Source organism: Bos javanicus, chromosome 11, assembly GCF_032452875.1.
Source record: "Bos javanicus breed banteng chromosome 11, ARS-OSU_banteng_1.0, whole genome shotgun sequence".
Taxonomy (NCBI): domain Eukaryota; kingdom Metazoa; phylum Chordata; class Mammalia; order Artiodactyla; family Bovidae; genus Bos; species Bos javanicus.
Genome location: NC_083878.1, coordinates 20,800,439 through 20,825,735, shown reverse-complemented (window position 1 = coordinate 20,825,735; position 25,297 = coordinate 20,800,439). Strand labels below are relative to the sequence as shown.

The window sequence follows — 25,297 nt, the reverse complement described above, 5'->3', positions numbered from 1 at the left end:
TAGTCTGTTGATTTGATCAGTTCAGTCTCTCAGTTGTGTCTGACTGTTTGTGACCCCATGGACTGCAGCACGCAGGGCTTCCCTATCCGTTACCAACTCCTGGAGCCTACTCAAACTCATGTCCATTGAGTCGGTGATGTCATTAACCATCTCATCTTCTGTCAGGCCCTTCTCCTGCCTTCAATCCTTCCCAACATTAGGGTCTTTGCAAATGAGTTAGTTATTTGCATCAGGTGCCCAAGTATTGGAGCTTCAGCTTCAACATCAGTCCTTCCAATGAATATTCAGGACTAATTTCCTTTAGGATTGACTGGTTGGATCTCCTTGCAGTCCGAGGGACTCTGAAGAATCTTCTCGAACACCACAGTTCAAAAGCATCAATTCTTCGGCACTCAGCTTTCTTTATAGTGCAACTCTCACATCCATACGTGACTACTGGAAAAACAATAGCTTTGACTATACAGACCTTTGTTGTCAAAGTAATGACTCTGCTTTTTAATATGTTGTCTAGGTTGGTCATGACTTTTCTTCCAAGGAGCAAACGTCTTTTAATTTCATGGCTGCAATCACCATCTGCGGTGATTTTGGAGCCCCCCAAAATTAAAGTCTGTCACTGTTTCCATTGTTTCCCCATCTGTTTGCCATGAAGTGATTGAGACCAGATGCCATGATCTTAGTTTTTTGAATGTTGAGTTTTAAGCCAACTTTTTCACTCTCCTCTTTCACTTTCATCAAGAGGCTCTTTAGTTCTTTTTCGCTTTCTGCCATAAAGATGGTGTCATCTGCGTATCTGAGGTTACTGATATTTCTTCTGGCAGTCTTGATTCCAGCTTGTGCTTCATCCAGTCCAGCATTTCTCATGATGTACTCTGCATATAAGTTAAATAAGCAAGGTGACAATATATAACCTTGATGTAATTCTTTCCCAATTTGGAACCAGTCTGTTGTTCCATGTCCAGTTCTAACTGTTGCTTCTTGACCTGCGTACAGATTTCTTAGGTGGCAGGTCAGGTGGTCTGGTATTCCCATCTCTTTAAGAATTTTCCACAGTTTGTTGTAATCCACACAGTCAGAGGCTTTGGCATAGTCAGTACAGCAGAAATAGATATTTTTCTGGAATCCTCTCACTTTTTCAGTGAAATGGATCATATTTTTTGAATGTTCAGTTAGCCTTGCATCCCTAGAACAGTCCACTTAGTTGTGGTATATAATTCTTTTTATACATTGTTAGATTCAATTTTCTAATATTTTGTTGAGTATTATTACATCTATATTCCTGAAATATATTGGTCTTTAGTTTTCTTTTTTGTAATGTCTTCATTTGGTTTTAATATTAAGATAGCACTGGCCTCATAGAAGGAATTAGGAAGTATTCCCTCTGCTTCTATGTCCTGGGAAAGTTTAGGGAGAACTAGTATCATTTCTTCCTTAAATGTTTGGAAGAACTTAGCAGTGAAACTGTCTGAACTTAGTTCATTCTTTTTTTGAAGGTTATTAATTGTTGATTAAATTTCATTAGTAGATACAGACCTATTCAGATGATGTATTTTTTTCTCATGTGAGTTTGCTAGGTTATGTCTTACAGATAATCAATCCACTTCAAGTCAGTTATCAAAATTGTGGGCATAGAATTGTTCTTAATATTCTTTTATTATCTTTCTAAAGTCCATGAAATTAGTAGTTTTGACTCCTCTGATTTCTCATATTTTTAATTTATCTTTTCTCGCTGAAAACAATTTTATTGATCTTTTAAAGGACCAGCTTTGGTTTGATTTTTTTTTTTCCTGTTGCCTTGATATCCTGTTTTCTTATGTTCAGTGTTATTAAGGTTTCTGCTGTAATTTTATTCAGCTTCTTTAGATTAAATTATTCTTCTAGTTTTGGTTTTAGATCTCTTTCCTAATATGTGCACCCATTTCTATAAATTCTTTGCTAATCATTGCTGTCACTGCATTTCACATGTTTTCATAAGTTGTTTTTCTCATTTTCATTTAGTTCAAAATACTTAAAAATTTCTGTTGGGATTTTTTTGACCCATGTGTTATTTAGAAGTGTGTTGTGTAAACTTCTACTGTTTTGGGGTTTTCCAACTATGTTTACCTTATTGGTCACTAGTTTAATTCATTTGTGGTCTGAGAACATGCTTTGTATGATCTGTTCTTTAAAGTTTATTTTAAGGTGTGTTTTAAAGCCCAGGGTTCTATTCTATTGGGGAATGTTGTGTATGAGACTGAGAGGAATGTGTATTCCGTTGTTGGATGAAGGATTCTATAAGGTCAGTTAGATCTGCTTTAATGTTGGTGCTGTTTAGTTCAGCTGTATCTTTGAAAGTGAAAGTCGCTCAGTCATGTCCCGACTTTTTGCAACCATGGACTGTATAGTCCATGGAATTCTCCAGGCCAGAATACTGGAGTGGGTAGCCTTTCCCTTCTCCAGAGGATCTTCCCAATCCAATCATCGAACCCAGGTCTCCCACATGGCAGGTGGATTCTTCATCAGCTGAGCCACAAAGGAAGCCCAAGAATACTGGAGTGGGTAGCCTATTCCTTCTCCAGTGGGTCTTCCCTACCCAGGAATTGAACCAGGGTCTGCTGCATTGCAGGGGGATTCTTTCCAACTGTACTATCAGGGAACTGATAGTTTGTCTTCTGGATCCGTCAATTACTGATTGAGGGGTGTTGAAGTCTCCAAGTGTAATAGCGGATTTTCTTGTTTCTCCTTGGAATTCATATATTTTGATGCTTTCTTATTAAGCACATACACATTGAAGAGTGTCAAGTTTTTCTGGAGAAATGAATGACTCCTTTTATCATTATGTATTACCACTCTTTATAATGATAATTTCCTTGTCTTAAAGTCAGCTCTGTCTGAAATTAGTATAGCTACTCTAGCTTTTATTTGATTAGTGTTAGCATTGTATGTCTTTCTCCATTCCTTTTCTTTATGTTTAAACTGGGTTTTTTTTGTGGACAGCAGATAGTTGGATTTATTTTTAATCCAGTGACAGTTTCTTTCATTTAATTGGTTTATTTCAGTCATGCATGTCTGAAGTGATTATTGATACTTGTTATACTTGGTTCTTTTTTATTCTCTTTTTCTGCCTTCTTTAGCTTTAATTGACTATTTTATATGATTCCACATTCTGTTCTTTCTTAGTGTATCTATTATTTATTTAAACATTAAAAAAATCTAATTGCCTGGAGTTTGCAATATACATTTACAACTGATCTAAGTTTGCTTTTAGAATATTACTATACTGCTTTATGGGTAGTACAGGTATCTTATTCCCAGTCCTCCGTATGTACCATAATCGCCTAATACATTGTCGCAATTAGAACTTTGGATATGCTGTTGTCTATTAAATGAATTAAGAGAAGAATAAAAGATTTTCTTGTCTTTCTCTGATACTCTTTTATATATATATATGTTTGAGTTTCCAGCGTGTGTTATTTTCTTTCTGTGTGAAGAACTTTTAACATTTCTTGCAAGGCAGGTGTACTGGTGACGACATCCTTCATTTTTTATCTAAGGAAGAATTTAGTTCTCCTTCGGTTTCGTAGGATAACTTTTACTGGATACAGAATTTTAGGTTGGTGGCTTTTTTCTTTTAACACTTTACATATTTCATTCCATTTTCTTCCTGTTTGTATGGTTTCAGACTAGAAGTCCAAAGTGATTCTTATCGTTCCTTGATCATCTATAGATATGTGTTTTTATCTTTGTTTTGTTTTGGGATTTCCTTTTAGTCTTTGTCATTTTGCAGTTAGGCTGTGATACGCCTGGTATAGATCTTTTGATATTTATCTTGTTTGGTGTTATCTGATTGTCTTAGATCTGTTCTTTAGTATTCGTCATTAATTTTAGAAAATTCTCAGCCATTATTACCATGAAATTAAAGACACTTGCTCCTTGGAAGAAAAGTTATGACCAACCTAGACAGCATATTAAAAAGCAGAGATACTACTTTGCTGACAAAGGTCTATCTAGTCAAGCTATGGTTTTTCCAGTAGTCATGTGTGGATGTGAGAGTTGGACTATAAAGAAAGCTGAGCACCGAAGAATTGATGCTTTTGAACCGTGGTGTTGGAGAAGATTCTTGAGAGTCCCTTGGACTGCAAGGAGATTCAACCAGTCCGTCCTAAAGGAAATCAGTCCTGAATATTCATTGGAAGGACTGATGCTGAAGCTGAAACTTCAGTACTTTGGCCATCTGATGTGAAGAACTGACTCATTTGAAAAGACCCTGATACTGGGAAAGATTGAAGGCAGCAGGAGAAGGGGCTGACACAGGGTGAAATGATTGGATGGCATCACAGACTCGATGGACATGAGTTTGAACAAGCTCCAGGAGTTGGTGATAGGCAGGGAAGCCTGGTGTGCTGCAGTCCATGGGGTGGCAGAGTCAGACACGACTGAGCAACTGAACTGAATTGATGACTTCTGATGTTTCTTTTATGCCTTTTCCCCTCCTCCTTCTGGTATTCCCATTATACCTACTTACTGGTTTAGTCACTCAGTCATGTCCGACTCTTTATGACCCCATGGACTATGACTATAGCCCACCAGGCTCCTCTGTCCATAGGCTTTTCCAGGCAAGAATACTGGAGTGGGTTGCCATCTCCTCCTCCAGTATACCTTCCCGACCCAGGGATCGAATCCACGTCTCCTGCTTGCAAGCAGATTCTTTACCACTGAGCCACCAGGGAAGCCATACCTATTTATACCTTTTTGTAATTGTCCCACAGTTCTTGAATAGTCTTTTCTGTTATTCTTATCCTTTTTTGTCTATGCATTTCAGTTTGGGAAGTTTCTGTTGATACATTTTAGTGTTCACTGATTCTTTTGTTGATGTGTCCAGTCTGTGGATAAGTATATTAAAAGTGAAAGTCGCTCAGTCGTGTCCAACTCTTTGTGACCCCAGAGACTATACAGTCCATGGAATTCTCCAGGCCAGAATACTGGAGTGGGTAGCCTTTCCCTTCTCCAGCGGGTCTTCCCAACCCAGGGATTGAACCCAGGTCTCCGCAGTGCAAGCGGATTCTTCACCAGCTGAGCCACAAGGAAAGCCCAGGTATATTAAAGGTATTCTTTATTTCTATAATAGTATTTTTCTATCTAGCATTTTCTTTTGATACTAGCTTAGAGTTTCCATCTCTCTGCTTACATTACTTGTTTTTGCACGGTTTCCACTTTTTAAAATTAGAGCTTTTATGATATTTACCTTAGTTACTTTAAATTTGCTGTCTAGTATTTCAAAATCTGCAACATACCTGAGTTTGATTCTTAAGGTTGCTTTGTCTCATCAGTCTGTTTTTCCTCAACTTTTGAGGAAAGTACATGGCTTGTACTTATCAGACGTGAACTATCAGAAAACAGGAACTGAGAGTTAAGCTTTTACTGTGAAGTTTTGTTAATCTAGTTCTAGCTCAGAGATGTGGTTAGTGTTTGCTGCTTTAGATCCCAGAGACTTCAGTATTCTGTCCCACTTCCATTGTCCTTGGGTTTCCCTAAGAACTCCTTAAATAGAATCTGTGTCTTGCCGCTGTGTCAGTTGTAATCCACTGATTGATGTGGTGGTAATGTGTGCATGAGGAGAGCTTTATCATTTTATGATTAAATCTCAGTTTTGTAAGTGGACCTGAGTCCCTGGGCTATGACCTTCAGAAATTTTTTTTCTCCCTTTACTTGAAACAGGAAGGCTAGAGGGAACTGGAGTTGATGAATTGGACTTTCCCAGGGTTAGATAAAGCTCTGATCAGGTAGTTTGCCTTGAAGGGCTGGCCTTCGTTAGTGGGGACTGCTCTCAGGGCTTGCTTGCCCCTCTGTGTGTTTGGAAATGGTTGCAGGGAATTCCCTGGTGGTCCAGTTGTTAGGGCTCAATGCTTTCACTGCCACGGCTTGGGTTCAACCCCTGGTTGAAGAACTAAGATTCCGCAAACCATGTGCAGGGTCAAAACAAACAGAAAGAGAGAACCTCAGGGAACTTCTTGTGGTAAAAATGAAGAGCTCTTAGGTCTCAAGCTAGTTTCTTTTAGCTTTTAGCAGTTTGTCCATATTTATTTAAGTGTTTCTTCAGTTTGCTCTAGCAGTTTCTGCTTCTGGTAAACTGACTTTCAGCTTGCAATTCTTTGTATTTGCCTCTCTCCAGAGTTCAGTGTGCAATTTGCCCTGTGACCTTGATTCTCTGATCAAAAAGAAAGAAAGGTCATTGATTTTCATGTTGAGCTTTTTCTTGCGAGGCTGATATGCTTTTTTATATTAGCTTTATACATGGGAGCACTGAGACTGGAAGTCCAGTGGAAGGCTATAAAGTCAGATCTCAACACCAAACATCAATAACTAGAAGTGTTTTCCCTTTCCTGTTCTAGTAGCACTTAAGTACACTTGAAAAATTGTGGTTAAAAAATGCATAACAATTTACCTTTTTAGTCACTTTTAAGTGTACAATTTAAATGGCATTAAGACTGTTCATATTATTGTGCAGTCATCACCACCAATACATTTCCAGAACTTTTTCATTTTCCCAGACTAAAGATCTGTACACAATAAACTCTTTCTTCCAGCCCCTGATAACTGCTTTCCCACTTTCTGTCTCAATGAGTTTAACTGCTCTAGATATTTCATGTAAGTATAATCGTACAATTTTGTTATTTTGTATCTGGCTTATTTTACTAAGTGTGTCTTCCAGGTCAAGGTCACCTTTTAACCAGAATCATAAGAAAAAAAGATTATTTAAACTTATTCTTCTTTCGCGTGTAACTAAGTTGATATAGTTGTCCTTTGTCTGAGCTTGTGAATTAGGTCAGTCATTATGTTATCTGTCTGTCCAGCCCCAAAAGGGAAGAGTTGGATGAGGAGATGGGTAAGATGTTAGACAGTTTTAAAATTGTTTTAAAAGTCTAATGTTTCTTAATTTGCTCTCGGACTTGCAGAGTATTCTTACATATTCAAATGAAAACTCTTTAAGTTATGCTTGGTGGTCAGAATGTTAGTATTAGCTTATTCTGTCGTTTGGTGTTAATAATCTACCTCCTAAGTTAGGTACTAGTTTATACAGTTAAGATTTTTATCTGTTATGTTTTTATGGGGAATGCTTCATAGCTCGAAGGATCTGCTGTTTTGTTGTACAGTTACTTGGATCTTTAATTTCATCCTTCTGTCCATTTTCCTTATAGCTGTGTTGAGTTGTTACGGCTTCTCAATGCACCTTTATCTTCTGGCATGCCCATTGTTGAAGTTAGGAGACCTGGCTGGACTACCAACTCAGTGTGCAAATTTACCTAGCTTTTGTTTCACTTTGTTGCTGCTGCTGCTGTCAGTCGTGTCTGACTCTGTGTGATTCCATAGACGGCAGCCCACCAGGCTCCACAGTCCCTGGGATTCTCCAGGCAAGGACACTGGAGTGGGTTGCCATTTCCTTCTCCAGTGCATGAAAGTGAAAAGTGAAAGTGAAATCGCTCAGTCGTGCCTGACTCTTAGTGACCCCATGGACTGCAGCCTACCAGGCTTCTCCATTCATGGGGTTTTCCAGGCAAGAGTACTGGAGTGGGGTGCCATTGCCTTTTCCATTGCTGCTGCTAAGTTGCTTCAGTCGTGTCCAACTCTGTGCGACCCCAGAGATGGCAGCCCACTAGGCTCCCTGGCCCCTGGGATTCTCCAGGCAAGAACACTGGAGTGGGTTGCCATTTCCTCCTTCAATGCATGAAAGTGCAAAGTGAAAGTGAAGTTGCTCAGTCGTGCCTGACTCTTAGCGACCCCATGGACTGCAGCCCACCAGGCTCCTCCATCCATGGGATTTTCCAGGCAGGAGTACTGGAGTGGGGTGCCATTGCCTTCTCCGATCTCCATTGCTAGAGAATGTTATCTTTCCTATGGTGAAATAAGAATTTGTTTCTTATTGTTTAGAGCAGGTAGGGGTTCTTTATTGTTGATAATTATATTGCTGAGTCTTTTTGGCAAGGATTTCTGTTTATTCACTGTAATATTTGACTACATTCAAAGTTCAAGTCTTTTCAGCTGAGATGCCTTTTGCAACTGGGACTTACTCAGTAAGCTTTTGTTTTTTTTGAACTGGAGGATTAAGATAATTTTTTAAATTTTTAGTTTTTGTCCCTGTATTAATAAAAGGTATCAGGTACTGTTTTTCAAGTTCTTAAGTTTGCTTCTACTCATGACAGCAGACGGTATCTGTTATGAGCGAGGCTCCTTCTCGAATTCATTAGCATCCTCCTGAGGGCAGAGATGTTTGTTCTTTTTCACTGCTCTGTCCCTTGAATCTAGAACAGTGGCTGGCACACAGTAGGGGTTCAATAAATATTTGTTGAATGATTATTAAATTTACCAGTGTTCAGTATGTTAGAGAAATAACAAGACTTCTTAATTTCATGTTTTGAAATGTCAAAACTTAACTGGTTTTAATTAGGTTCTCTGATTTACCTTTTCTCTCATTCTTTTATTGACTGATCAATTTAGTCCTTCTGCTTCATTGACTACGCTAAAGCCTTTGACTGTATGGATCACAACAAACTCTGGAAAATTCTTAACAGGATGGGAATACCAGACCACTTTACCTGCCTCCTGAGAAACCTGTGTACCGGTCAAGAAACAACAGTTAGAACTGGATGTGGAGTTATGGACCAGTTCAAAATTAGGGAAGAAATATGTCAAGGCTGTATATTGTCACCCTGCTTATTTAACTTCTATTCAGAGTGCATCATGCGAAACGCCTGGCTGAAGGAAGCACACAAGCTGGAATTAAGATTGCCAGGAGAAATATCAACAACTTCAGATATGCAGATGATATCACTCTAATGGCAGAAAGCTAAGAGGAACTAAAGAGTGTCTTGATGAGGGTGAAAGAGAAGAGTTAAAAAGCTGGCTTAAAACTCAACATTCAAAAAAGTAAATCATGGCATCCAGTCCCATCACTTCATGGCAAATAAATGGAAAAAAAGTGGAAATATTGACAGACTTTATTTTCTCAGGCTCCAAAATCACTGCAGATGGTAATTGCAGCCATGAAATTAAAAGATGCTTGCTCCTCGGAAGGAAAGCTGTGACAAACCTAGACAGCGCATTAAAAAACAGAGACATCACTTTGTCAACCAAGGTCTGTATAGTGAAAGCTGTGGTGGCTCAAGTGGTAAAGGACCTGCCGGCAGTGCAGGAGACCCAGGTTTGATCCCTGGGTTGGGAAGATACCCTAGAGGGGAAATGGTAACCGACTACAGTATTCTTGCCTGGAGAATTACATGGACAGAGGAGCCTGGCAGGCTACAGTTGATTGCTGAAGAATTGATGCTTTCGAACTGTGGTGATGGAGAAGACTCTTGAGAGTCCCTTGAAGATCAAGGAGTCAAACCAGTCAATCCTAAAGGAAATCAACCCTGAACGTTCACTGAAGGACTCATGGTGAAGCTGGAGCTTCAGTACTTTGGCCATCTGATGTGAAGAGGCGACTCATTGGAAAAGACTGATGCTGGGAAAGACAGGGCAAGAGGAGAAGCGGGCAACAGAGGATGAGATGGTTGAATGGCATCACCAGCCCAATGACATGAGTTTGAGCAACGTCCAGGAGATAGTGAAGGACAAGAAAACCTGATGTGCTGTAGTGGATGGAGTCACAAAGAGTTGGGCGACTTAGTGACTGAACAATAGCAATTTCGTAAACATTTCCATTACAGGGTAAACCAAGAAGAGATAATATATAGTTAGTACATCTTTTTTAATGAGACACCAATTCTTTTTAAAGTTCTTTTGGAGATAGTAAGGTTAACAAGCATCTTACTTAGCTTATGATTTCAGTCATCTGTACTTTTTAAAATTCAGTTTTACTCTTATTCATGTATTATTTCTAGCAGTGATTGAAAGGATTTTATTTCTTCCATCTCTCTTACCCATGTGCAAAAAGGAACATGTTGAAGCTTACTAATTTAAAAAATTTGACGTATTTATTGAGCAAATATTTTGAGTACCTACTGCGAGCCAGGCACTATTCTATGTTCTGGGGATACTATCCTGTGTTTTGAGAGGAAAAAAATGACAAGACTTTTTTTCTTCATGGAACTTAAATTCTCATAGAAGAGATAGGGAAAAAAATAAGTAAAATTAAGTAATAAAGTAAAAAGTAATATGTAGAATAAAAGTAGATTTCTCTAATAGGATAAATTCTTTTAAGTTACTTGTGTAGGTTGAATCAGTTCATTAAATATCACTTTGACACTTTTGGGGAATGAGGTGCTATGTGTGAGGACCTAGAATATGGAAGGCATTTTGGTAGAAACAGTTTTGTAAATCAGATGGGTTTATAGCCCGTGCTCGCAATACTTACACAAGAACTGCAGTGCAAAGCCATTTAAAGGGAGCCACCTGAACTGTCAATAATAGGCTTTAAGAGTTCAGAAAAGTTGGAGTTTCTTTTCCTGACCACCCACTCAGTCCAGGCTGAGAGCAGATTGAGCAAAGGTATAGAGATGCTAAGCAACCTGTGTATTTGGGAATATTGACCTTTTTTGTTGTGGGACAAACTGGAAGAGGTGTGTGTGTTGGGGGGACATAAGGAGCAGAGATAGGAAATGTAAATTAAAGGTGGATTGTATACAGCACGTCTCCAGATGGTCCTGTAAAGAAATGGGGAGCCACAGATGGCTTTTTAGTGGGACCATGGCATGATTTTAGATTTCTTGTTGAGAACATTAAGTGACAGTTGGGAAGGATGGGTTGGAGGGTACAACAGGGAGGTTCAAGGTGATTTGGAGCATCTAAAAAGTATAGTCAGTGCAAGACCGTAACTGGGCTTATCTAGGGTGTACTGTTAATCCCTTGATCCCTGTGAAGGGTGCTTCTTGAAGCACAAGTCTGTAGTATATAGTATAAATAGAGCTGTACCATGTGTCAGCCTTGTGACCAGCAGAGGATGAGGGTCTTAAGTTGAAGGTACTGAAAGTGAAGAGAGTCCAAGAGAATTTTGTAAGTGATAGGATTGGTAACAACTGGGGATGGAGTTCTGTGGAATAATTATTATAGATGGTTTGTGTTTTACCATCTGAGCCACCAGGGAAGCCCACTGATGTTTAAGACTGATCTTTATATAAAGTAGTGATAATTTGGGCAACACTTTTGTTTCCCGCCTTTTCCTCATTAAGTCTACCTTATACATCTTTCTCCACCCCTAATTGGACCTTTGTTATCTATTTTGGACTATGTAGTAAAGCTTATTTAGAAGTATTTCTGAAACAAAGGAATTTTTCCTGTGAGGGAAGGTACTTTGAGAAAAGGATATATGGGCTTTAAATATACTTAAAGTAGAGGGCTCTTAATATATGTCAAAGTTAACTCATTTATCATATTCTAGATTTAATTTTCTAGATAAACTAGCCTATGGTATATTAAATTTCATATAATTTTATAATATTACAACAGTTTAGTCCCGTAATGTATGTGCTAAAACATTTTATTATAGAAAAATTTAAATATACCCCAAAATAGTAGAATACAATGAACTCCAGTGTACCCGCCAACATTTTCCTGGTCTTATTTCATCTGTTTTCCTCTCTGCCCTTTTACTTATTTATTTTAACTAGATAAGACTTTATTATTATTAGTACAACCTCAAAGCCATTATTACCTCACACAATCATCTTTACCCCAACTTAGCACCATATAATACCATACCCAGTCTGGATTCAGATTTCCCTTTTGGTTTTGAAAAAGACTTACAGTTGGATTGTTTGAATCGGATTTTATACAAATCTTGTGGTTATTTTTAAAGTTGATGTTTTTTAAAGAGAAAATTAAGGCAGTGTGAAAACATTTTAGTATATAAGCTATTCTAAGAGAGCAGTGCTGTTTTGACAGTCATTCTGTCTGGAACTTGGTTTTGTAGAAGGAGGTGTCAAAATAGCTGGTATCTTATTTTTATGATTTTGAACATAGGAAGTCTTTCCAAAGTGGGAAAAGTGGGTGTGACCCCACTTATCTAGAAGCCTAGCGTGTGAAAATGGGAGCAGATGTGAGAAGGTTCAGGTCCCTCTGTGAAGGATGTGGGATTTGTTTTTGTAACTACTTGTGTAATGTTACAGTATATTTTATCTCCCTGGATGTACCGTCCTTATCTATAAAATAAGGAGTGGATGATTTCTTTCTTTTTTTCCTAAAATTTTTATTGAAGTGTAGTTGATTTACAATGTTGTAAAGAGTGGGTGATTTCCTACATTCCTTTTGAGTTCTTATTTTTGTGTGTTTTATTTTATATTTATGCTTGATTTCAACAGGATTCTCAGAGTTGGATTGGTGGAAACAATGAACCATTGACTGGCTTTACATGGCGAGGTGGTTGCGAAAGAGAAACAACAGGCATACAAGTCTGGAATGAAGTGTTTGTGATCGAGAGACCTAATGGAACAAAAGTAAAATTCTTTTTAGAGTTTTTTTTTTTAAACTATTTTTTCTTCCTTATTTCTTGAGCAAAACAATGCAGAACTCTTACCTTATTATCCAATAACTTAAACATGTGGACTATTAAGTCAAAATGTGTGAGATATGTACTTTTCTTGACTTAATTAGTGGTTTTTATAGTAACCGTTTTATATTTGACTTTTATAAATCACTGTCGGTGAGTTTTTACGTAGTATTTCTAACTTTTAAATTCCTAGGTGGCTGTGCTGCTAATGGATACCCAGGGTGCCTTTGACAGCCAGTCGACGATCAAGGATTGTGCCACAGTGTTTGCTCTGAGCACCATGACTAGCTCTGTTCAGGTGAGACGCAGGGATGCTGTAGCATGATCAGTTCTCATGACTAGCTCTGTTCAGGTGAGACGCAGGGATGCTGTAGCATGATCAGTTCTCATGACTAGCTCTGTTCAGGTGAGACGCAGGGATGCTGTAGCATGATCAGTTCTCATGACTAGCTCTGTTCAGGTGAGACGCAGGGATGCTGTAGCATGATCAGTTCTCATGACTAGCTCTGTTCAGGTGAGACGCAGGGATGCTCCAGCATGATCAGTTCACAGAACTCCAGTACCTTTGCTCTTCCTCAGAATGCCATTTGATTGAAGAAAAGACGGATTAAAATTAGAGAAACTGTTTACATTTCTTATCGCTCACTTACATTTCTGTGCTTGCTGTCCTGGCTTACAGTGTGAAATTTCGTACTTTTAAGTGCTTACCAGGGAAGCAGTGAACCAACAGCCAATGCCTTTGGTATTTTGTTGTAGCATCAATGCTCTTTTTTTTTAAGGAGTATATATTGTATATTATCCTTAATTGAATTCTAGGATATTCAGTTGATACTGTGGCTGCCAGATACAGTAAAATGTAGAGTATATTTTTATTTTTTGGCTAAATCAACCAAACAGCAAAATCAAGTAATTAAATTTAGTTTTCTACTTGATGTGCATGGCAACTAGTACTTGATTATTTGAATGAATGGAGGTATGTTTATATAATAAACTAGGGTCCTATGTAACTTAGGAAACCTGAGTGATGTTTATATAATCTAGGATAGCACCTGTTTCACTTAGAAAGAAGTAAAATTCTTTTCTCTTTCACTTATGCTGTACCCTAGGTGTGTTTGGTGTTTTGTCAAGTTCTAGTCTCTTTGAGCTAGGCCATCTTTTTTCTGTATAATTTAGACTGATTGGACTGAATTAAACCACCACAGGTCATTTTGTATTTTTTTACTTTCCCTTTTATGAGCTCATTTGTGGTTGATACTTCTCTGGCTGAAAAAAGAATTATTGAAGTATGGTGGTTAGGTCCAGCTGGTGGTGGTGTTTCGAGATACGTATTTGCAAATATTTTAAAAAGTATGTGCCTCTTCTGAGGTAAGAAATATTTCTTACTGATGAGAGATTATAGATGATACCGTCACAGTGTCTTGGTTTTTGTGCTTTCTATTAGTATCTGGAATGTATGACTTGTCTCGATTAAAGTTCCCATCTCCTTCCTCAATTCGAAGTATTTAGCTGTCAGTGGAAACAACTTTTGGAGATTATTATGAGATAAAAGAGAAGGGGCTTCTTTTTATTATAGGGATGGAAATATCTGTCTCTATAAACTAAATGATATTATTGGGGACCCTCAGAATCTCTCTTTTCCAATATGTTCTACTTTTTTTCCTCCAATCTTACAGGGCGGCACAACTGCCATTTTCCTGAGGCAACCAGAAAATGCATCTTTGTGTTTGTATTATCACATTATAGCCCTTCAGATTAGCTGACTCTCTGACTTGCTTTAAATTATAAGCTCTCTGTCCTAAAACTTATATACCATGGTGTTCTGTTGTTTGTTTAACTTTATGATAGTGAGAGGCCTAATTTTGGAAACTTAAAGCCACTTTCTTACTGTAAAATGAAAATTCTTGCTTTGCTTGACTGTCTCATAATGTGGTTTTATGTGCAGTCAGAAATGAAATCCAGATGCGATAATGCATAAAAAAGTGCTTTGTAAACTAAATAATCAAAAAGATTGATTTTTTGTTTTTTTTTTAAGGCTGAACTGACTGGCATTTGGGATCTTAGTTCCCTAACCAGGGATCGAACCCATTCCCCCTGTCTTGGGAGCACAGAGTCTTAATCACTGAACTTGTAGGGAAGTCCCTGAAATTATTTTTTATTATTGCGTCTTTCCTGATTCTTGAGGCCAGATTTCTGTCCTTCCTTATTATATAAGTTATATGATTGATAGGCTAATGACAGATTGATCCCTTTGTCATTTATTTTTTCAAAAAATAATTGTTGAGCATCTTGTTAAATACAGTGTGGTATATTAAGTACAGCACGGTATACTAAGTACTAATGGTCTACAGTAAACAAATCTTTTCTCTTTGCTGTTTATAACCTGGCCCTGACAATGAAAGGATCTGGGCCTATTTTCTAAACGCTAAGGCCCGTATCAGTGAGAATAGGTTGGTCATGCTCTCAGATTTTAAGTTTAAATAGAGTTTAACCACCTCAATCATTAATTTCTTTGTAAGTACCTGTTTGAAATTAGCTGAGAAAATAATTTTAAGTTTGCTGGCTTATAGTGGCTGTTTATTTTCTTGACCTCCAAGTGATTAAGTTTGATCGGCATTTTTTTGTGGTTAGCATAGCTTGTTCTATATTTGGAGTAACCCTGTTTTCTTAGATATGTTATTTCTTAGCAGAGGCTGCAACTATGGACACCTACTACTTTTCTCCTTTGGTGGCCTAGTTGACCTCTTAAAAGATTTGATTCAGAAAGACTGTACCTAGTGAATCTTCTCTCCAGTTTCTCTTTCTTGCGAGTACTTGAGTGAGTGATAGTCACTCAGTTGTGTTCAACTCTTTGCGACCCCATGGACTGTAGCCTGCCAGGCTCCTCTGTCCATGGAATTCTCCAGGCAAGAATACTGGAAAGGGTTGCCATTTCCTTTTCCAAATGACCTTCATGCCCCTCTCACAAAAAGGAGCAATCCCTCATGGTGGAATTTTGGGGCACTGGGGTGCTGCCTGCATCCACTCAGAAACCTGCATGGTGGGTAGATAGGTAGTCAAGTCTGACTGTTCATTATCCTCCCTAAGCACAGCTCCAGTCCCAAGACACATCCCTTTAATTCCCACTGGCCAGTGGCACTTTCCAGATTTTTCGCAAAGCCTCTAAAATTCTGCATGGATGAGGTACTTGCGGTTCCATTCTAGGGTATAATGGTTTCAGAAGGTACCCTGATGCTCCACAGATATTAGGTCTCAAACCCAGTTCTTCTTACCTTTCCCCTGCCCCCACCCAAACCATTCCATTTCCAGAATGCCAGGTCACATTGGTCCATCTCCCAATGAACTGAACACTCCTTCCCCAGACTTGGGGACTGAAGAGAGAAAAGGGGTCAGGAGCCATGAGTTCTCCATGTTTTTCAGCAAACAGGATTCTGGACCCAAACTGGACCCAAAGGGTCTCAGTTTTACCCATGGACAATACAAAGTTAGGGTCAGATGCTCCTTCAATGTTCCTTCTAGTTCTAAAATTCTGTTTTTGATAACTGTGCATTTTTCACATTCCTTCAAAAATATGTGCAAAAACAGTAATTTTCAAATAAGCTATAAAATGTATAATATATCATAATTCTTTGAAAAGCTACTTTTCAAATATAATCAGTATTTAAATTAGCAATTTTTAAGATTTTTTTTTTTCGGTATAATGGGGGTTCTTTCCAACAGGCAAAAAAAACCCAACCAAAGGCACTTAAGAAATCACTTAATAAATTATAAGACCTTCCCTGGTGGCTCATATGGTAAAGAATCTGCCTGCAATGCAGGAGACCGGATTCAATCCCTGGGTTAGGAAGATCCCATGGAGAGGGATGTCCATTCCAGTATTCTTGCCTGGAGAGTCCCATGGACAGAAGAGCCGGGCGGGCTATAGTCCATAGGATCACACAGAATTGGACACGACTGAAGTGACTTAGCATACAAGATTATATGTCATTGTACTCAGTTTGAAAACTTAGCCTCTTTGATATTTATACTTACTTAACTTACCATTATCAGCTCTGGTCTGTGTGGCTTGGAAAGCCTCCTAAAAATTTGTGGAAAGGGCAAGAGTGCCACCTACTGTTGTGTGTTTTTTTTTTTAAACAGCTACTACAGTCTGGTAAAATTTTCATGTTATTTAGACTGAGTTTGCTTAAGTAAAAAGATAATCATATTAGAGTCAATGGTAGTTGAGGCACCCATGATATATGGGTGATACATATATTCACCCATATATATTGTGAATGCTCCAAGGAGGAATTTGATCTTTGTAGAACTATGCCCTTCACATCCATTCACTTAGAAAAATAATTGGGGAAATCCTATACTTAAGAAAAAAAAAAAACCTGGTGTAACATTAAAGAAACTTACTACCTAAGTGTAAGTATGTAAACGTACAATATAAGTATACTACATATACTTTAAAAAAAGGTCTGCTGCTCTCTTGGCCCCATATGCATGTATTCATGATTTTTACATAGTTTACCACCACTGCTCCCCCCTTAATGTTTTATAGTTAGGGAAAAAGAAATCCTTTTCATCACCAGTTAAGATAATGATCGAGTCATTCATATGTGTTCAGGTATAAAATAGCCTTCATTTCCACAAGTAAAGTTATACACAGATGGGTATTCAAAGTAAAGCACTAATGAAAACCATATTCTGTTTTAACAGGTATATAATTTGTCTCAAAATATTCAGGAAGATGATCTTCAACACTTACAAGTATGTATGTCTCAAAGAATGTATGCCAAAGTATTGAAAATTTAATTCCTACATTATTGTTACTTTACACCAAGAATCTATAATATTGTAAGAAGATTGACTATTATATGATTTTAAACAGATACATGATTTCTTAACTAAAAGAAATTTTGATGTATACTTGGTCTTAAAAATTAAATGCTTGGCTTTCAAATGATTTTAAAGGCCCTGACATCTAGTGCTCTGATATAGAACAGCTTTACAGATGTCTTCTTTCAACGTCTTTGGGGGCATTATTTTAAATAATTTGATTTAATAGTTATTTACAGAATACGGCAGACTTGCAATGGAAGAAATCTACCAGAAACCATTTCAGGTAAATTAAGTATTTTATCATTAAAAGAAATTTATCTGTGAAAAGCTGTCATCTTGTATTTCTGAAGACATAAGGACATTATGCCAAACTCATTTTTAGCAACAGATCCAGTGGAATTGAAACTAATTTATGGTAGAGTCATTACCAACTTAACAGTAGCAATTTACAAGATAGGAAATAGAACAAATGATTATAGATTGATTCTTAGAATTTTTACTTAAAGAAGTTAATAACATTTCTCTTAATTAGGTGTTAATTCCCAGAGTTGAGATAGTCATGTGAACTTCTTGTATATATCATAAACTACTGCCATATTGCTGGTTGTGTGTGTGGGGGGGAGTATATTACAAGTTGAAGTTAGACCTGTTACTGTTCATTTTTGATTCATAGAAAAGTTTCAGAATTTATTATGTCTCTCCCTCATGTTTTTTCATTACCTTTAAATGCTAGATGCAGAATATTAAGTCAGAAATTAATCTGGGTGGAGTTATTTGAGAAGCATAATTTGATATTGCTTCTTTGGAGTCTTAACATTACAGAGATTTAAAAGAAAAAAAGCTAATTTTAGATAGTTTCTTTTTTGAAATAAGTGGTTTATAAGTTGACATAGTGTTACTTGGTTAGTTGTGTTACAGTAGGTAAGAATGACTCCACCCTGTTTGCTCATCCGTGTGTGAAGTCTTCCCTTACATGAAAGCATCACTGGTGCTTCTTACTGTCAGTGGGTTTACACTGATTCAGCCTCAGTCTTGCCTGGCTCAAGTGATTACTTTCATGAAATATTTAGACAGGTTATGGTGTCATTTTTTGTATATGATAAAATGTACTCTATTTTGCCTATATCTGTTTTTCTGAACTGGGGTAATTTTGCCACCCAAATGGCATTTGCTGATATTTGGAGACATTTTAGGTTATCACAGTTTTGGGGAGGAAGTTAATACCATTGGTATTTAGTTTTTAGAGACCAGACATGCTGTTCAACATCCTGTAATACATAGGACAAGTGTGTACAGCTAAGAATTATCTGACCCAAAGCATCAATAATGCTGAATTGAGAAACCTAAGCATGTAAGAATACAAAATTCTGTGAATTATTTGGTCTTTTAATTATACAATCTTGGCTTAAAATTATGATCTGTATACCCTGATACGTCTTTTGTTTCTTCTTAAAAATCCCTGTGTTATTACTTGTGGTGACAATATATAGAGTAAGTTTCTCAAGTGGATGTAGATTCTTGGATAGGAGTTGGGAGTGTTACTGGTTTATGTAGTAGGCTCTTGATATAACTATGATTAGTAGTAAACCATTTGGTTGCTGTAACTTTTGATAAGGATTGTTTCTGGGGAGTAAGGGATGCTTCAGTTGTTAAGGTAGTAATTTTTGGTAAAATTTTATAAGAAATGATTCTATGTTTTTCCTTTTTTCTGTAGACATTAATGTTTTTGATTCGAGACTGGAGTTATCCTTATGAACATTCATATGGTTTGGAAGGTGGCAAACAATTCCTTGAAAAGAGATTGCAGGTAAGTCCCTATTTCTGAGAGAGGAGAGCATAAGCACCGAGTCAGGCAAAGGAGTGGGCTGCCTGGACTGCTGCTTAGACCACCAATGTCTAAGTATGATCGGGACAAATAGAGTATCCCTGGTTAACCTAGGTAACCCCATACATAATTGATGAGGTATAAATTGGTAGCACTCCTGAGAAAGAGAACAGTAGAAATGCCCTTGAATAGAAATTAAGGAACAGATATTTCTCCAGAGACATATTGAAGGGACATTTCAATAAATCAATATTCACAGGATAAGAGTTTGAGGTAGACTAACCTTTTGATCTGTTCAGATTGCATGCATGTCTCTTTCTGGCCCAGCTGAGCTTCTGAACATTTGAGACAGGATGGATAATCTAGTGTGCATGCATTGAACGCAAATGATGTGAGACTTTCTTTCCAAGGAATATTGCCTCATAGAGTGGCAGCATATAGAGAGCTAGAAAAGGGATCTTAAACATTTTATCTAGCTTAGCATTTATACACAGTTCAGTTCAGTCGCTCAGTCGTGTCCGACTCTTTGCGACCCCATGAACTGTAGCACGCCAGGCCTCCCTGTCCATGACCAACTCCCGGAGTCCACCCAAACCCATGTCCATTAAGTCAATGATGCCATCCAAGCATCTCATCCTCCATCGTCCCCTTCTCCTCCTGCCCTCAATCTTTCCCAGCATCTGGGTCTTTTCAAATGAGTCAGCTCTTCGCATGAGGTGGCCAAAGTATTGGAGTTTCAGCTTCAACATCAGTCCTTCCAGTGAACACCCAGGACTGATCTCTAGGAGGGATTGGTTTGATCTCCTTGCAGTCCAAGAGACTCTCAAGAGTCTTCTCCAAAACCACAGTTCCACACACACCTCAAAACTGGAACCCAGAAAAGTGACTTGCCTTTGTTTATTTAACACATTATCAGTAACTGTAATAGGACCCAGATATCCAGACTCTTGTTCTGACCCATGCAAAATGCCATACCAAGGCAGTCCTGGAAAATAAACTCACCACCATGATCCTTTATTCCTAGAGGTATCCTCCTGTGGAAACCCTCAGGTCAAATACTACCCGCCTACTGACATCAATAAAAGATGTATAAAAATCCCTTTATTCATAAATAGGAGATTTCTTTCTTTGGGGTAATAAACTTTTGTTTTTTCCCTGTGGAAGGATGAATTTAGTTTTGCAACCATATTCAAAGACTGAGGGTATAATATAATTTTTCTTGATCCTAAACTGAGATTAAAACCAAATGCTTATTCTTAGATTATATGAAAGGCGTTTCTAGACTGTCAAAGATTTTCATTCATCAGCATTTTCTTTGGTTTGTTCAGAAGAAATTAACACGAAGTACATTAGGCATACTAACTAAATTCAGAATTATGGACTTCAAAGACAAAGGGGTTTTTAAATACATTATTAAAGTGATACAGAAAAGTACACAGACCATAAGTATGCACCTTGGTGAATTTGTGCAAATTGAACATAGCCATATAATGACCCAGAAGCACCCACCTCTGTCTGCTAACTCCCCCTGGTCCCCAAACCCTTCATTGCTGTTCAGACCTTCAGGAGGCTTTGTTTTGGGACTTTTTATGAAAGGAATCACACATGATATGTATTCTCTTGTGTCCAGTTTCTTTTGCCCAGTATTACGTTTCTGAGATTAGTTCAGATTGTTGCCTGTAGTTTAGTTCCCTTATTCTCATTGATATTCAGTATTCCATTGTAAGAATAACAATAATTTTTCCATTCTACTCTCAATGGAGATTTGGGTCGTTTCCAGGTTTTGTTGATTACTAACAGTACATGTATTTTAGAATGGTTTTTGAGAAGAGTTTAGGAGGGAATATGTGAATTATATTGGGATAAGTAGTTATTAAAAATCTAACTATAGTATATTCTTCCAGAAAACACATAGCAGTTTCTCTTCTGCAGAAAACTGATGACTAGCATATGTCATAAGTAATCACTTGGGATGAGTGCTGAAATCTTACAGTTCTTTAGACTGTACTGGTAGTTTTCACCTTATCTGTTGTTTTGCCCGAGGGCTGACCTTTTTATTTGTAGGCAGATTAGTACTTTGTTTTTCTCTTTGCCATTATAAGTACTTTAAAGACGGGTTTATAAATCACAGTCACACCTGTTGTTCTGGTGTTAGATATTATGATTGATTATTATTTGTATTTATTCATATCCTTGGTAGCTAATGGGCTTCCCTTGTGACTCAACTGGTGAAGAATCCGCCTGCAGTGTGGGAGACATGGGTGATTCCTGGGTTGGGAAGATCCGCTGGAGAAGGGAAAGGCTACCCACTTCAATATTCTGTCTAGAGAATTCCATGGACTGTATAATGCATGGGGTTGCAAAGAGTCAGATTCGGAATTTCACTTTCTCTTTGGTAGCTAACGGGGAAAAAAAATCTCTTGGTTTAGGAGAGGAGGTGGGTCTTACCCAATGGTTAGAAATGGGTCTTTAATAAAATTTTATATTGTCAAAAAACACCCATGTGGAGTAGCATTTGAATTACTGTGCATGCTTGTGAGTATGTGTGTGTACTTTTTTAAAAAAAATTTGTTTTTCTCTTGTTTGCTCCTTTACCCTGTCTCCTCCTACCTCCAGGTAAAACAGAATCAACATGAAGAGCTGCAGAATGTAAGGAAGCACATTCACAATTGTTTCTCAAATCTTGGTTGCTTCCTTTTGCCACATCCTGGTCTTAAAGTTGCAACTAATCCTAGTTTTGATGGGAGATTGAAAGGTGGGAATTCCCATTCTTGCTAAAATCAGAACTGAAGTTTTAGAGACTGAAAGTTAAAAAAAAATAATATATATATATATGGTTCCTTAAAATTTCTCTCTTATACTGGAGGATATTTCAGTGCATTGTTACTGAAGTGATTGTAGTGCTCTGTGTGGTCTTTGTAGCTTTCCATTTCATTGGTTTGTTGCAAACACCTAGCATATTGATTAACATATTTTTTAATGTCTGTTGCTCAGCACTGATGTCCTAAAAACACTGAAGACTAAGAACATTTCAGTATTTCATCTGATTGCAGTCTGCTAAAAAGCATTACCAATGTATTGTATTGATATAATTAGATTTAAGTCTGTTTCGGGGTGATGGTATAATTTTCTGTGTATGTTTTAGGATTATTTTGAGCATGATAGCAGAAGACTTGGGGACTAACAAAACTTCACCAGTATGGCTAGAAAAACAAAATTTAGTTTTAATATTTAATACAGTTTCATGAATTGCCTGCCATTTGGAAAGGATAGTTTACTTAAAATACTTGATGTGGAATTTGTTTTGATAGTTCACAGTTTTTTATTATTTGAGCTGACAGAATTATTGGAAGATGAAGAAAATGGGGTATAGAGTTGGGTGGGGGCATTATATTTTTTCCTAGGAGATGTGTCAGTATGACAGATTTGGATGAGTTTTTTGAAATGAATCTATACTTAAGTATCATACTCTTGTTCTATCAAACAGAATCTCATTAACTCTTACCAATGGTGACTTTACTTCTTCTTCTTCTTCTTTTTTTTTTTATTTTACTAATATGTTGACTAATTTCATGCCCATCAGATATTGATGAAGAGTTTAAACGAGAGCTTCGAAATCTGGTTCCATTGCTCCTTGCCCCAGAAAATTTGGTAGAAAAAGAGATAAGTGGATCTAAAGTCACTTGTAGAGATCTTGTAGAATACTTTAAGGTAGGAAAATACTTATATTAAATGACTTTGTGTAAGTTAGAAATATAGTTGACTTAAAACTCATCTGTATGGTATAAAAATTTATCTGTATTTTAAAACAATGAAGTAAAATTTATAATGTATTTTTTTGCCTTGAATTGGATGTATCAATATTTTAGAATATTGAAGATTATAGCAGATTGTAACACGTATCTTCTACACAGTGATTTTATTTGTTTATACAGTTATCTTACTTTTTCTCCAGCTCTGATATGCAGAGAAGAACCATTCATAATATTATAATACCACTCTTATCATTTGAAAATAATAATAGATATTGGGAGCATAATTCTGCATCTTGAGTTCTCATAAAAAACCTTGTCTCAGAGTCTGAGTACTTGATGAGAGCCTTTGAAAGTTATCAAAACTGGGTTCTGAGCTCAAGTAAATTATTCATAGATTATTTCCCCCCCCTCTGCTCTCTAGTCTTTATAGCTTACTTGCCAGAGCAAGGCCACTGTTGAGGGTTGTAATTATTTGTAGTAGTTGTAGATGGATGGGAAAACACAGTTAATGAAAGAGTGTATTTTTGTGTTATTTAATGGACACTTGATCACTTTCATACTGTCTTTGTTTAGTTATGAAATAATTTAAGAGTCAGATGAAAGTTGAGATGAAAGATTCCTATATGAAACTTACCTAAAAATTTTCATCTTTCTTACTCTTAAACCACAAATTCGGTAATTTTTTTTGCTCTTGAACTGAAATATACTTTAATCTGATCAAAGTAAAATACTGAGTTAAAATGTTTTGTTACATATTTATTTGAAACATTGGCAGTTTGGCAGTAGGAGAGAATTGTGGATTTCTTTTCATAGGGTAGATAGCATTTTATATATAACTTTAAATATGAAACAACTTTTCTGCCAAGTTGGAGTTAACATTTAGAGATATTTCTCTAGGATATTACTTAGCAACACACGTTTTTAATAATGTTGAGAATAGGGTTAACTTCGTTGGAATGAGAGTATATGATTTTTAAAGCTTAGACTTTCCTTTTAATAGTGTGAATCATTTTTCTATCTAATGATTTTTCTTTGGGGATATGGAGCCAAATTGCATAACCTATCAATATAATGAGTCTTCTGTATTTTTAGGCTTACATTAAAATTTATCAAGGAGAGGAACTTCCACATCCAAAGTCCATGCTTCAGGTAGTGTGTGCATTGTACATACATTTATTTATGAGGTAGAAAAAAAATTTGCTTTAGAGAGAAATGCTGGAAATGGGGTGGTGCTTCTTTGCATGCAAATACATTTTAGATACTCAAGGCATGGGTCCTGAAGTTTTTGAGTTTTTGTAACTACAGATTGCAGACCTTGTACACACACAGTTCATAGAAATGAAGGTCCTTGGTGCTTTCTCTTCAGTTGCTCAAGAAGTGTAGGAAAATTTCTGTTTCAGAAGATAGCTTGGTGTGGGCCATGCTGAACCAAGCTGCTTCTGTTCTCTGGGTCTTTGACAATGAATGTTGTTTGAAATAGGCTTATTTTCTCTTTAATGAATGACAGCTACTTCTAGTGACTATAGTTTTGTTTTTTTTTTTCTTTCTTTAAAAAAAAAGGTATTCTTTAGGGACAATGTTATTTTAACCTGTTTCATTTTTTAAAAATTTGCTACTTTGGGCAATTTCCCAGTTTTATAGTGGATTAAACTTTTTTCATAAAATACATGTAGTAAACAGTTTTGTGGATTTAAAAATGTATCCTGTGTCATACTGATTATGAGAGAGAGGACCATATGAGTAACCCTTGATTCTTTGCACCTGGAGACGGGACATATTTTAGGGCTGTATTTATTTAATTCTCTTATAATTTCCTGGGCATATGTGTTCTATTCTACAAACCCACTTTAACAAATCTAAGCAAAACAAAATTAATCAGGTAGTCCTATTAGAAGCAGTTGTTATATCATTTTTACTAGTGTTTCCTCCATTAGAAAGGAAAACTGGAAGTTGATAATATTTTTCTGTTTCATTTTCAGACTTGGTCACTGTACATAATTTATTGTCTTAAGCATTTATAGTCATCAGTTATTTCACATAAAGTTGGCACATTTTATTTTATTTTTTAGGCAACAGCTGAAGCTAATAATCTTGCTGCAGTAGCAGGAGCAAGAGAGATCTATTGCAAAAGTATGGAGCAGGTTTGTGACTAACATTTATATTAGACACTAGAGTGAGAAGATTTTTATATTTAAAATCATTGAACCAATTCATACTCCTTATACATTGTCATGTTACATCATTCCCAAATCTTCTTTTATCATCTCTACAGAAAATAAACTTAAGATTATAATTTCCATCGTTAGAGTGCAGGATGAGAGTAGTAAGTTATTTACATAGACCACAATAAAATATTTTTTGACACATGATTCAGAGTGCTATTATCAGTAGCTTCTGATGTTAGTAACATTGTCCTAAGACCAATAGCAA

General features: G+C 36.9%; 1 protein-coding gene across 10 annotated transcripts in view; it reads left to right on the top strand.

The window, feature by feature from the left end:
• Positions 1 to 25,297, top strand: part of ATL2 (atlastin GTPase 2) — a 68,077-nt gene that overhangs the window by 38,044 nt on the left and 4,736 nt on the right. For 7 of the 10 annotated variants that reach the window (XM_061432108.1, XM_061432106.1, XM_061432107.1 and 4 more), the window contains 9 exons: positions 12,273 to 12,407; positions 12,654 to 12,758; positions 17,165 to 17,215; positions 17,514 to 17,570; positions 19,002 to 19,094; positions 21,729 to 21,867; positions 22,696 to 22,823; positions 23,960 to 24,016; positions 24,937 to 25,008. In XM_061432108.1, the coding sequence (XP_061288092.1) occupies positions 12,273 to 12,407; positions 12,654 to 12,758; positions 17,165 to 17,215; positions 17,514 to 17,570; positions 19,002 to 19,094; positions 21,729 to 21,867; positions 22,696 to 22,823; positions 23,960 to 24,016; positions 24,937 to 25,008 (837 nt within the window). Of the gene's footprint in view, positions 1 to 3,462; positions 5,072 to 12,272; positions 12,408 to 12,653; positions 12,759 to 17,164; positions 17,216 to 17,513; positions 17,571 to 19,001; positions 19,095 to 21,728; positions 21,868 to 22,695; positions 22,824 to 23,959; positions 24,017 to 24,936; positions 25,009 to 25,297 lie in introns of those variants that run through there. The other 3 variants (XM_061432109.1, XM_061432111.1, XM_061432116.1) reach the window with 2 other exon arrangements.